This window comes from Archocentrus centrarchus, chromosome 14, assembly GCF_007364275.1.
Source record: "Archocentrus centrarchus isolate MPI-CPG fArcCen1 chromosome 14, fArcCen1, whole genome shotgun sequence".
Taxonomy (NCBI): Eukaryota; Metazoa; Chordata; class Actinopteri; order Cichliformes; family Cichlidae; genus Archocentrus; species Archocentrus centrarchus.
This window is the reverse complement of record NC_044359.1, coordinates 9,959,991-9,972,942: the sequence shown is the minus strand read 5'-3', so window position 1 is coordinate 9,972,942 and position 12,952 is coordinate 9,959,991. Positions and strand designations below refer to the sequence as shown.

The following is a 12,952-nucleotide window of genomic DNA, read 5'->3' as shown; positions in this document are numbered from 1 at the left end:
TCTAAAAAATATCATTAAATATAATAATAATAATTTAGGCCTCCTTCTTTTGTTAATGTCTGATCATATATTTATGTGCGTAATGACCTGAGATCTATTTTTATTCTTATTTTATCTTTTCATGCTGCTGCAGACACAAAGTAAAACATCCCAAAAGCTCAAATGTGTTAGATTTGTTTATTGTCTGATGCCTCATCTGTTCCAGAAGCTTTTGGTTGTTGACCTTCCTCATTCCTTGTTCCCTTTCCTCCACGTTGTCATTCTTCAGGAAGCTCAGAGCAACCGTTTGTGTCGCAGGCTGCAGCTCAAAGACATCATCCCTGTAGAAATGCAGAGAGTGACCAAGTACCCGCTGCTGCTGGATAACATTGCCAAGTACACAGGTATAAATGAGATTCTGTGCATTTTGGTCCTGTTCTGAAAACAGAGAGTAGCTCGTTCATTTAGGAAAACCACACTTCTTTTGGTTTATCATCAAGAAGCTGTTGGCTATGTTGGTCTTCTGTTCCCACAGAGGACAGCGAAGAAAGGAAAAAGGTGAAGAAAGCTGGAGACTGCTGTAAAAAGATCCTCAACCATGTCAACCAAGCTGTCAAAGAGGCTGAAAACAAACAGGTACACGCATTAGAATAACTCATTTAATCAGTTTATTTAAAGAAATGTGCAGATTCACACAGGCTGAAATTTTTAAAGGTGTTTTATGAGTCGTGTTGTGTGTTAACAGAGGCTAGAGGAGTATCAGAGAAGGTTAGACTTCTCGTCTCTCAAACAGAGTGAAAACCCTGTGATCCTGGAGCTGAAGGTAACTTGGATTTTAATCCTTGTTCGGTAATGCTGTGGGCTCAACATTCAGGCTTTTCTTCTCACGTAGTATCTTTATAGATTACAGCTGCAGTGTGGAGATTTACTCTGGATTATTTATGAAGCTGTGCCGTCTGCTGTACTTACAGAATCTGGACCTCACCAAGAGGAAGATGGTTCACGAGGGGCCTCTGTCCTGGAAAGTCAATAAGGAAAAGACAATTGGTGTGTTACACATTAGCACATGAGAATAACATTAAAAAACAACATAATATCAGCCAAAGGATTGTGTTCATTTTTACAGATAAACAACTTTTATGGGGTTACATTGTGTCTAAAAGGGGACATAAATATTCAGGTTTTGTATAGTAATGCGTGCCCCCACACACACACACACACACACACACACACACACACACACATATACAGTTTTATATCGCCCGTATCTTCTTTTCAGAGCTGTACACGCTCCTCCTGGAGGACATCTTGGTTTTACTGCAGAAACAGGATGAACGCCTGGTCCTCAAGTTTCACGGCAAAAACCTGGCCAGTGTTGTGGACACCAAGCACACCTTCAGCCCCATCATCAAACTCAACACGGTCTTAGTTCGCCCTGTCGCAACTGGTAAGAACTGGAGCCACGTGGAAAGGCTTTCAGTTTTGTAGCGTGTGTGACAAATTCAGACATTTCGGTGAAGTGAATAACCGGTCATACCGAGTGACGCCATAGTAGTGGTTTACACGTTCACCTAACAAGTGAAAGATCCCTGCTTTGATCAAGGGAGGAGGCACAAATCCCTTTGGAGTTGCATCGGGAATGGGAAATCTATCAACTCAAATATGCGGAGCTTCCTGCTGTGGCAGTTCCTTGTGAATAAGGGAGGAGCTGAAACTAGCTTCTTCAGTAACTGGTTATACATGTTGGACTTATTGGATTGCATTTTCAGGTGGTCCAACATATTAGTCCAAACTAAAATATCTCAATAACATTTGGATATATTATAATTTTGCACAGTTGACAGTTTTGGTTTTTGACTGAGACCAGGTGAGATCCTCACTGATGTGTGTCCTGAGGAATTTAAAGGTTTTCACCCACCTGTGTGTCAGTGGTGTAAATCGGAGTGTACTGCTGCGTCCTCCCCCTCAGATCAGTAATCGTCTCCTTAGTCTTATCTGCATTTAGGGAGAGATTATTTTCCTGAGTCCAAGCCACCAGTCCGGCTACCTCTGTTTTATATGCCATCTTCTCCCCATCAATGATCAGCCCAATGACTGTAGTGTCATCTGTGAACTTTATAATGCTGGTGTTGGCCTGAGAGGCTACACAGTCATATGTGAAGAGGGTGTGCAGCAGTGGACTCAGCACACATCCCTGAGGAGCTCCTGTGCTTACAGTTCTGATGCTTGATCTCTAGTTTCCAACTCTGACTGACCGGGGTCTGTCCTGCAGGAAGTTGCAGAGGGAATGGTGTCTCACATAGTCATCATGAGGATGTTAGCTTGCCAATCGTTGCCTTTAACTTTAACCTCACAAGTTGCTACAGTGGCTCTCTTGGTGTCAGTGGCGTCACTTTCTGTATCTATTTTGAATGTATCCGTAAATATTGTGTAATGTGGGGAAATCCCTGTTTAAAATTCTGTCATCATCAGACAACAAGTCTTTCTTCGTTCTGTCCATGTCCGAAAATGGGGCTCAAATCTACGAGCTGACGGCTCAGACGGTGTCCGATCAGAGAACGTGAGTGTTGCACCAAAACCGTGTTCACGCTGCTTCATCTCACCAGTTTGAATCTGTTTCATCCAGCTGTGTCACCTCTGTTTATCCAGGTGGCAACGTTTGATCACACAGTGTGCTGACACCATGAAGGCCAAACTGCACAGCAGGGACACACCTCCACCTCAGTCCGAGTGAGTCGACCAATGCTGCAACTTTGCTCACTAATACTCTTTTTTTAATTAATTAATTACTTTATTTATGTACTGTTCACAATGTAAATGTGTTTCAGTGCTGAGCAGAATGCGATTAATATCATCAACAATGGGATGCCCAAAGAGAACAAAGACGAGACGCGGAGTGGACATATCCATTCTGCAGGTATCTGTGTTTGTCAGCACCACAAATACTAACCATACTGCACTGGAGGTTTAATGTTTAAAGGGCTTATCCAATGTTTCATCACCTTTTTCTTTTAAATCTCAGATATCAGCATCCCTGATAAAGAAGCTGCCTCTACCCCAGACATTCAAGATCCCCCGGAGAGTCTCAACCCCTTTGATGGGCTGAGATCAGAAGACGAAGAAGAGGAGCTGCCAGTGGTAGACAGGCAGGAGGAAGAGGGGAATGGAGAGGTGGATGAAGCAGAGCTAGAGGCCTTCCTGGATGGGCAGCTGGCAGAGAGACTGCTGCAGGAAGGATCGCGACTTGGCATTGCCCTTGAAAATGAGGAGGAGCACAATGTTTTTGTCCAGCCTTCTTCCAAAGCTGAAGAAGCTCTGAGGACATGTAAGTCCTGTAAATGTTCTTTTTGCCTTGTGCTGACGTTGAGCACTGTGGATAGTTTTGGCACTGAGATATTTGTATTATTGTGTTAAAGCCCGAGAGCTGATATCAGGGAAATAACTGCTTACTTCTGTTTTAGTGGCAATGTTGAAGCAGGCGGTGTTCACGCACATGTTGAGTAGAGAAGCAGAGGAGGAAACAGAGGAGAACAAGGAGAGTGGAGCCCGTGGGAGTCAGTCAAGTCCCTCTTTGCCTGGGAGCCCCGAGGGGCCCTCCGCTACCTGTGGTGAGAGCCAGGTGTCTGAAAGTTTACAGAAAGATGACCTCCAGCCTCCATCTGAAACTGCTGAACGTAATGGTAATGATGGCACTATACTATGGTATTAAGAATTAGTCACCAAAATATATTTATATAACCATCTCACCTGATCTGCATCTCCATCCAGGTGGTTTTATGGTCCTGGATTTCCCCGGCTCTGAGGAAAGCAGCACTGATGATGATGCTGGAGTTGGAAGTGATGTCGGGATTGACATGAGGAAGCTACTGTCATCATCCTCGCAGATGGGAGGCGGAGGCCCCAACCTCAGTCGGCAGCTCATGACCCACCTGCGCCTCCTACAGGCCGACCTGCAGTATCTTAAGGTGCTGCAGTTTTTGAGGGCTACTTCCTACATTTGCAAAACCTACACATGGTGGGAAATCTAATCTCAGGGGAGTCAGCCTTGCGATGTTAAATATTGCAGTGTTGGTGTCATTACTCAGAAAAGTAATGTATTACACATTAGATAGATGTTCATCAGCATAACAAAAGGAAAAGATCAAAATTATGTTGGTTTGTTTTTTAAAATATTTTCAATTTGGTGCCCAGTCTTTGAGCTAAAATTGAAAATCATGGTCCTGCTTACTTTTAGCCTAAACTAGATTTTATTCTTTCATAAATCTGAAAAAATTACCTGCAGGATGTTTTCCACCCGGATATGCTCTTCTCAATAACTTTAGAAAATCATGCACAAAAACCTGCACCAAAAAAAAAAGTTTCCTGCACTGGTTTAGTGTTTGGTTTATGAGTGCATTCTCATAGTTTATTAATCAAAAGTTTTTTTCTAATCCCATTTGATCCTTGGTGATGCGGTAGTTCCCAGTTAAGCTGTAAAGCAGCATTTTTTATAACCCTGTAGTGCATCATAGTGTATCATATTTGATATGCAAGTGTTTGAGATCTTTATAAAATCAGTGTGATCTTTTTTTTTCCCTTTTAAAAAACCTAAAAAAAAAAAAAAAATTGCACAATAGAATTTTAAGAATTTTAAAAATGATACAAATTAAAACTTTAATATTCAAATTGATATTTTCTTATTTTTTAAGGTGGTTTTTAGCAATAGTTGTCCGGGCTTCCTGAAGGTCTTTGAGAGTTTTTTTATCTTTAGGGGGGGAGGGGCCAGTGTAGACAAACCCCAATTTAACAAGAGTACTTACAATAGTACTTTAAACTAAATTCTAAAAACATCTATATATAATTTAACTAACTGATATCATCATTGTAAGTGTCTCAGATAACAGCCATTGGTATGACTTGTACCATCAGCTTGTTAATAAGCAATAAAGATAAAGGGCCCTGTGACAGGCTGGCGACCTGTGCAGGGTGTACCCTGCCTCTTGCTCTGTGTCAGCTGGGATAGGCTCCAGCCCCTTTGCAGTCCTGAACAGGATAAGAAGAGAATGAATGGATGATGAATTTCCCACTGCAATTGCTGTCTCTGCTTTAAGAGAACATGCTTTTTTTTTTCTCATTCATGTTTTGACTCCTGAATTTAAGCACCTGTGGCACATTTTGTCTGTTTGACTGTATCTCTGTGTGATCTGCGGACCACAATCAGTCATGCTGTAATAATGATCTGCTTCCAGGATATAGAGATGAAGTACAACGAACTGCAACAAGTGCACGGCGATGCAGCTACAGACTCCGATGACAACAACGGTGTGTTTTGATTCTCTCAGTCAGCTTACTTTCATCAGCTTCACACATACTTCAGTGTTTTTGTAATTCAAAGTCTCTGCCTGGTATTTTTCAGATGGGATTTAGTGATGACTTCCTGCTCTCTCGGCTGTAAGGGCCAGGTTTCATGTTGCTGCATGGTCACCTTCCTCGACCTTTTACCACTGAAGGATTAATAATGTCTGATCTCCTGCTTCAAAGGATGGCGTCGTCATCGCAATCCGGATTACTCCACTCTAACCTCCTTCACCCAGCAGGAGCAGAAGAGACATATCATTGAATTACTCATGGATACTTTTTACTATTTTAATAATAATCACTGACTGCATAAATGATCTGAAACACTGGATATAATGAATGGAAAAAGGCTAAACTGACCGTCTGAATTCACGCAGACATTCAGCAGAGAACTGCAAAGAGACAGGATGACTGTGACCAGTACCTGAGGTAGATTTTCTTGCTCAAAATTCAATGTAAAAGCCAACAATAAAAAAATAACCTCTATATTATAGAGTAGATATAAAAGTGCTCAATAAAATGCCAAAATGGAAAACTAACATTCATTCCAACCATCCTTAACCTTCTCCAGAAGGTGTTCTTTAGCCAGATTTTGCATGAAATTGTAAGCAGACGACAGTCTGGCTGATTCTGGATCAAATGCCTACCAACAACTCTGAAGCTCACAAATTTAAAACCTGTATCTTGTTTTTAAATCATCTAAAAATACAAATATAAAAATGAACTTCTGCTCAGCAGTTTTAATGCTGTGATTTTTATACAAAGAGTCAGAGAGACATGTCAGTAACAAATGTGTATTCTCCGACTGGTTGGCGAGTGGTTGCTGGCTGTCGCTGGGTTGAGATCGGTCATAAAGAGGAATGTGGTGCTGCACCAAAAACCTCCCTGCAGTCCCTTTGGTCACTAGCAGATTGCATCGGTTGCCTGTAGTTTGCATGGAAGATGCCGACTTTTCTGCAAACATTCGCCAGCTGCTCGCTGAGCAGGAGTCAAACTGTGAAAAGTGTGACGCAGACCAGAAACGCACCTTCAAATTAAAAGTTGTGCCCTTTTGAAATGTGCTGGTTGCAGCCATAAGACACAACTTTTACTTTGAAGGTGAATTCTACATTTTTAAGTTTCACTAATGAGTAGCTAGCGAGTGTTTGCAGACAAAACAGCCTTTTCCATGCAAACTACAGGAAACCGCGGCAGTCTGCTACTGGCTGAAGCAATCATGAGTTTTTGTTGTGTGACCGATTTTTTTATGCAGCGACCTCCAGAAACCACTCACCAACCAGTCCTGGAATAGTGACCAGTGGATGCAATGGTGTCGCCAACCGGTCTACTTCTATTTGAATTTTAATTATTTTATTTGAATTTAAGATATTAAAGACTCTGTGAGCTTTAGAGTTGGCTATTGGATGTTTTTCCTCCCTGCTTTTCAGTCTTAGCCAAGCCAAGCTAAGCTAAGGTAAGCTAGCACACCTGATGGGTTTGAACTTTACGCACAGATGTAAAATTTTTGCTGATTAACACAATTTCAGGAAGAACGGGAAGACCAGGAAAACTAGTTATTCTGATTTTAGAGCATTAGAAGAGCTCAATATTAATTTATTGTAAATTAGCTTTTATTGTTGTGTTACATACTGTATGTGCAGGTTAGCAAGCGATACCAGATACAAACAGACAGTTTGAAGTTCCTCATTAATTAGCTCAGTTAATTGAATTAGTGCTAATACTGAATTTTAAGTAGGTTTAACTTTGACTTTGCAGTCACAGTGCTCTCAGTTTATGAGGTAAATTGCAGTTTTTAGAAAACCAGTAAGTATGAAATACATAATTAAGATTTGATTTATGTGCATTAATATGAACCTCCCCATGTTAAGGAAAGTTCTCTGAAAAGTGAAATATATTTTTTGAAGCACTTGGTAAAAAGGCTTATAAGCTACACAATATTACTTTGGGGATCAGCTTAAAATTTCCATTAACAAAATATCCTGTTTGCAAAGCTGCAGCCTTTTTTACAGAAACTGTGACCGGCCGTGCTCGCTGTTATTTTTTAATTATTTATTCCTTTTGGGTTAAAAAGCTTTTTTTCTGATGGCAGGTTAATTTGACTTTTCATCTCAAGAAAAATTAAAGGCTAATTTCTTGAGATAATAAGATGATTTATCACAGAAGCATTTTTTTTTTTTAGATTATGTGAAGATTATAGCAAAACTCAGTAGCCCTTACCTTTACTAATTAGGAAGTTAGAATTACTGAAGTGGACTGAAATCTAAATATTTGATTAGAAATAAGTACACTGTGAAGAAGTGGCATAGAAAACAATAGGTTCATCTGCACTCCTGTGGCTAATACAGTATTACTAATATAGTATTACATGCACATGTGTAAGAGTTAAAACATAATTTTTTATTACAGCTGTTTCATGAACTGGTGAAACGAGTATTTAGACCTTTTATTTTAGTTTAAAAAAAAAAAAAAGTCCTGCATAAGAAATAAAACAGTTTCAGCATAAAATATACTTAAAATATAATATGTACATGTTATATATGTAGAATGACCCTTCTTTGAATGACATATACATGATACAGTGTTACTGGATTATAATTATAGATTCATTAATGTGTATATGCATTAATGGTTGTACGTCTTGCTGCGTTAAACAGTATGGAGCCCAAAATACAATATTTGCAGAGATACTTCATTACAGTACAAGTCTATTAAAACTGTACTTGCCTAAAGTACATACTACTATCACACGCATGGCCGTTATCAGCTTCTGTACTCCTCAACTTATTGTATGTTTGCCAGTTATCATTGTCTCAGTATGATTTTTTTTTTTGTTTTAGCAAACTGCATAGAAATGCAATGTTGTACAGGACTGGACCTAAACAGTAAGATTTTAAACAACCTGAAGCACTTAAATGTAGCAAAAAAAAAGAAATAATACCCTGAGGTTGCAGCCCATCAGTTTTCAGTCGGCTTCAGGATATCTTTCTATCAAATAAACAAATTAAAAAAAAGTAGAAAGATTCCCAAAAAATGCAGATGGAGAAAAAGCTCTGAAAATTGAGACTGCTGATGTTTTCCTGTTTGTGACTGCAGTATGAGCATTTCAGACTTTGTGCCCATGTGAACAAAGTTTTACTGTAAATCAGAAATTCAGTGTGTACTTCAGGCCTTTTCCCTCACAGGCATTAATAAAAGTGTTCACAGACAGTAATGTGCTTGCTCGACTAGCCAAAGTGTACATTGTAGTTTTTCCCAGTTGTTTTGTCCAACTTTGAATGTTAATTAAATCTTTCTGCTACATGTTTAATCTAGAAAAGTACAGTCACGAGGCGTCTGCACTTCACTTGGACTGAAAAGATATTCACTGGCCACAAGACTGCACCGTGGCTCTGATTTCTGGACAAAATATATATAGGCAAAAATGATTGTTTTGGACTGCGTTCATGGTAAAGGCATATATTGTACAATGACTTTTTCATGCTTTTACGCACAGCTTTTTTGTTTTTACACCATAACATCATGTAATGCTTTAACACAAGCTACTTAAGAGGAGCATTAATCAATTTTATAAATGTTATTTTAAATGTTTTTTTTGTTTTTGTTTTTGTTTTATTGTTATTAACTCTGTTAACATGATTATGACACAAGAAGCTCCGTTTTTGTGAAAAACTAAGGAAAAGATAAATGGAAATTTTGTTTCATTTTAGTTTATCTTGGTGGGGTTTGATGGTGTGGGAACATAGACTGTACATAAAAAATGGAACTAAGCTCTGGGCCTGAAAAGTGAAATCTATGCATACGTGCCTTAAACTTGTTTTCTTTCTAATGGCCAGCAGGGGGCAACACACCTGCTTGCAAAAGGAAGTCTGGTCTGGAAATGTAGGTGTCTATAGGGTTTGACTCGTTTTGGGGGGCAGCCTCAAGTGGCCATTTGAGTAAAAAATTTATTTCTAACTTCCTGATTTTCCTGGTTATTATAATTCAGAGTTTCAGCACTATGGATCTCTGTCTGTGCATCGCAAGATGTACCTGACAGTACAGATGACATCTTTGATTTGGTCTTGTAAAATACAGTTTCACCTCTTCATGCTTCTGAAAATGAGTAAGTTCCAAAAACTGTAGTTCATCTAATGACAACTTAAGGCTGGTTCCAGAAGCAAATCAATCCCCACAGGTTCCCATATTAAAATGCCCAATGTGACATTTAAATGCATGTTTGTATCCTAGGAGAAAAAAAAGAGAAACATTTTGGCCTCTGTAGATAGTTTTTTTATTCATAACAATTCTAAGGATGATGAGTTGTTTTTTTCCTTACTCATGCACCTGGATACTGGACTTTGGGGTGTGTCCACTGTGATTGGCAGGTTCCCTGACACAGGCAGTTGTAACTGGTTGGCGCCTGTTAGACGTCACCTCTGTGCTTCTGAGTTATTAACCTGGACCCCTTAGCTGTATTTATGGTGTTGGTGGCTTTTGGAGCATCTTTATTAAAGTAATCTAAAAAGTTCCAATATATAATATAAATGTAGTATCTAATATGGCCAACAAGCTTGTGCTTTAGCTTTGGTGAGTGAAATTGTAGTATTATACTCCTCTGTTGCTTGCCATTAATAAGCATGTCTATGATCTGCATTCGTGTAGTTTATGAAAGCAGCTTGGTAACCACGCTTGCTAGCATTATTTCCTAACTTAGTAATTGATCTTCTTGGTCAAATATGGACACTTTTGGCTCAAAAAAAAAAAAAAAAAAGGTAAGATGGCAGGAAAGAAAACAATTGTGATATCACATGGCTACATCCATCTTTTCTATACAGTCTATATCTTAAAACAAGAAGATTGATGTGTTCACAGTTCATAGAAATACAGAAAATTTGTTCACAAGCCAAAAAGACTGGAAACTGCAGCTCTGGTGTGTGTACGTGTAGCAGGTTCTCTTTAGCGGTGACAGATAATAGTAGTCTCTTGCCACACACTGTACTTTATTTACACTATACACAACTATTACCAGCTCCAACACTTTCCCCAGCTGGAGCTCCACTGCCTTGCAGACAGCCCAGCTTCTTGCTGCCTTCCTCTGGTCTCAAGACTTTCCCCGCTGGCCCTACACCTGCTACAAAGGAGAGAGCACGATTAGTAGCTGCACACCAGGTGTGCCGCTTTCCCGAGCTGGAGCCACCCTTAACCAACCTGCCCCAACTCTCCCTCCTACAGCCGAGCCATAAACCTGCCATCACTGTAAGATTTATTCATGATAACCTCAATGAACATGAAAGAACATGTATTGACAGCCGAAGGTAGAAAGCATATCGGTGACCCAGTAAGAAACAAGCTGTGACTTAGATCAGTAATTTTAATACAAACCTTTGTTTCACAAAAGCTTTATTTGGACATGTATTACAGCCCAGTACCTGATTTTATTCCATCTAATAACATATTGTAGTTACAGCAAAATGACTAAAAAAACCCCAAAATCTTCAGTTAACCAGGAAGTGAAACTCTTAAGATTAAGAATCTCTTTTGCAATAGTGATCTGAGAGATGAGTGGTACAAAAATAGACTTACAAATATGACAGCAGCATCTTTAAGTGGACTGGTACTTATATAGTGCTTTTCTACTCTATGCACTCAAAGCACTTTCTTTTCTTTCTCTACAAGCCTCATTCATCCAATCACACACACATTCATAGAAGTTCTTTTTTTCTATACCTAAGCACCTTGTCTAACATTTGTGCACACAGTCACACTCCAAAGAGGGCAACTCGGAGTTCAGTATTTTGCCCAGGGATACTTCAACACGCAGAACGGAGTAGTGGGATATCACTCCACCGACCTAGCGACTGGTAGATGACACTGTTCTACCTCTACCTCCCTTAACACAGAGATTGTACTGATGTTTTACAAAGATCAAACATCTGAGAGGTTTCAAACTGTTTCGGACTACAGACAGGTGAAAAATTAAAGGAAACACTTGAATACTTGACCCCCACAATGAGGGGATCTGGTGGCTCTGCTCTCAGGCCTAGTTTGAGTCCAGTTGTCTCCTTAGAAGAAAGTGAGGGATCCAAATGGGAGAGGGTCACTGAATTGTTTGATTATGAAAATGAGCTATGAATTAGATGCTATGCTCCTGCAGTCAACAGATCTCAACCCAGCTCAACACCTTATAGGAGCTTTTGGACTGATATGTTAGAGCTCTCCACCACCATCATGAAAGCACCAATTAAGGGAAAATCCCTCTATCTCAGAGACCCAGAGAATTGAGTTATGTAGCACTGAAGCTGTTGTGGGGGTCATCACTTTACTAGCACACATTATGTTGGTTTTCTTCGAATTTATCGTTCTTCATACCGTTTCGTTCACTGAAAAGTCCGAGGGATGTTGGGAAGTAACAAAAAAGATTTTTGAAAAAAGTGACAAAAAGCAAAATCGCCAAATAAATTAGTGTTTTTTTTTTTTTAATTAAAAGCTAAAGGAGACAGCTGAGCTGCTATCAAAGTCAAAAGAAAAACACAATACAACCTAGAAGCTGGTCACTAAACAGAACAAATAAGTCAAGATAACTAAATGATCAACACCCTAAACAACAACAAGACTCTCTGGCACTGAAGCTCCTCTCAAAGCATGCGTGATAGGCTGTAGTTAAAAACAAAAGAAAAAAAGTTTGACACTTTTTTTAAAATGCAAAATAGTTGAGATGTCCTATAAAGCACTGGCAAATGTCACACAACTAGATACAGTGCCTGGTCAAAAAAAAAGTCGCCACCTGGATTTAACTAAGTTATTTAACCTCAACTGGTGCAATGAGTTCTTCTCATTTCTTAAACAACCATGTTGAAAGACACATCGCTTGTTTGTGGAAAAGCTGACAGTCTGTTTGAGAAGGGTCAAATCATTGGCATGCATCAAGCAGAGAAACCATCTAAGGAGATTGCAGAAATGACTAAAATTGGGTTAAGAACTGTTCAATGCATTATTCAAAAATGGAAGGATAGTGGAGACCCATTGTCTTCAAGGAAGAAATGTATCTGGAAAAAAATCCTGAATGATCATGATCTGCGATCACTTAAATGTTTCATGAAATCAAATAGAAGAAAAACAACAGTAGCACTCAGGGCTATGTTTAATAGTGAAAGTAAGAGCATTTCCACACGCACAATGCAAAGGGAACTAAAGGGCTTGGGACTGAACAGCTGTAAAGCCTTAAGAAAATCAGTAATCAGTGAGGCTAACCGGAAAAAAAGGCTTCAGTTTGCTAGGGAGAATAAAGATTGGACTCTGGAGCAATGGAAGAAGGTCATGTGGTCTGAGTCCAGATTTACCCTGTTCCAGAGTGATGGGCACATCAGGGTAAGAAGAGAGGCAGGTGAAGTCATGCCTAGTGCCTACTGTACAAGCCGGTGGGGGGAGTGCTATGATCTGGGGTTGCTGCAGTTGGTCAGGTCTAGGTTCAGCAGCATTATGTGCTCAAAGAATGAGGTCAGCTGACTACCTGAATATACTGAATGACCAGGTTATTCCATCAATTGATTTTTTTCTTCCCTGATGGCACGGGCATATTCCAAGATAACAATGCCAGGATTCAGGGCTCGAATTGTGAAAGAGTGGTTCTGGGAGCATGAGACATCATTTTCACACA

General features: G+C 39.6%; 1 protein-coding gene across 3 annotated transcripts in view; it reads left to right on the top strand.

Annotated features, from left to right (window-relative positions):
- Window positions 1–9,270, top strand: part of arhgef12b (Rho guanine nucleotide exchange factor (GEF) 12b) — a 46,918-nt gene extending 37,648 nt beyond the window's left edge. For 2 of the 3 annotated variants that reach the window (XM_030746313.1, XM_030746312.1), the window contains exons 24-36: window positions 269–383; window positions 515–615; window positions 725–802; window positions 951–1,026; window positions 1,259–1,426; window positions 2,452–2,539; window positions 2,629–2,709; window positions 2,808–2,896; window positions 3,002–3,304; window positions 3,441–3,659; window positions 3,748–3,944; window positions 5,208–5,280; window positions 5,375–9,270. In XM_030746313.1, coding sequence (XP_030602173.1) covers window positions 269–383; window positions 515–615; window positions 725–802; window positions 951–1,026; window positions 1,259–1,426; window positions 2,452–2,539; window positions 2,629–2,709; window positions 2,808–2,896; window positions 3,002–3,304; window positions 3,441–3,659; window positions 3,748–3,944; window positions 5,208–5,280; window positions 5,375–5,385 — 1,599 coding nt within the window. In that variant the 3' untranslated portion in view covers window positions 5,386–9,270. The remainder of the gene's footprint in view (window positions 1–268; window positions 384–514; window positions 616–724; window positions 803–950; window positions 1,027–1,258; window positions 1,427–2,451; window positions 2,540–2,628; window positions 2,710–2,807; window positions 2,897–3,001; window positions 3,305–3,440; window positions 3,660–3,747; window positions 3,945–5,207; window positions 5,281–5,374) is intronic. The other variant, XR_004020995.1, reaches the window with a different exon arrangement.
- The last annotated feature ends 3,682 nt before the right edge of the window (window positions 9,271–12,952 follow it).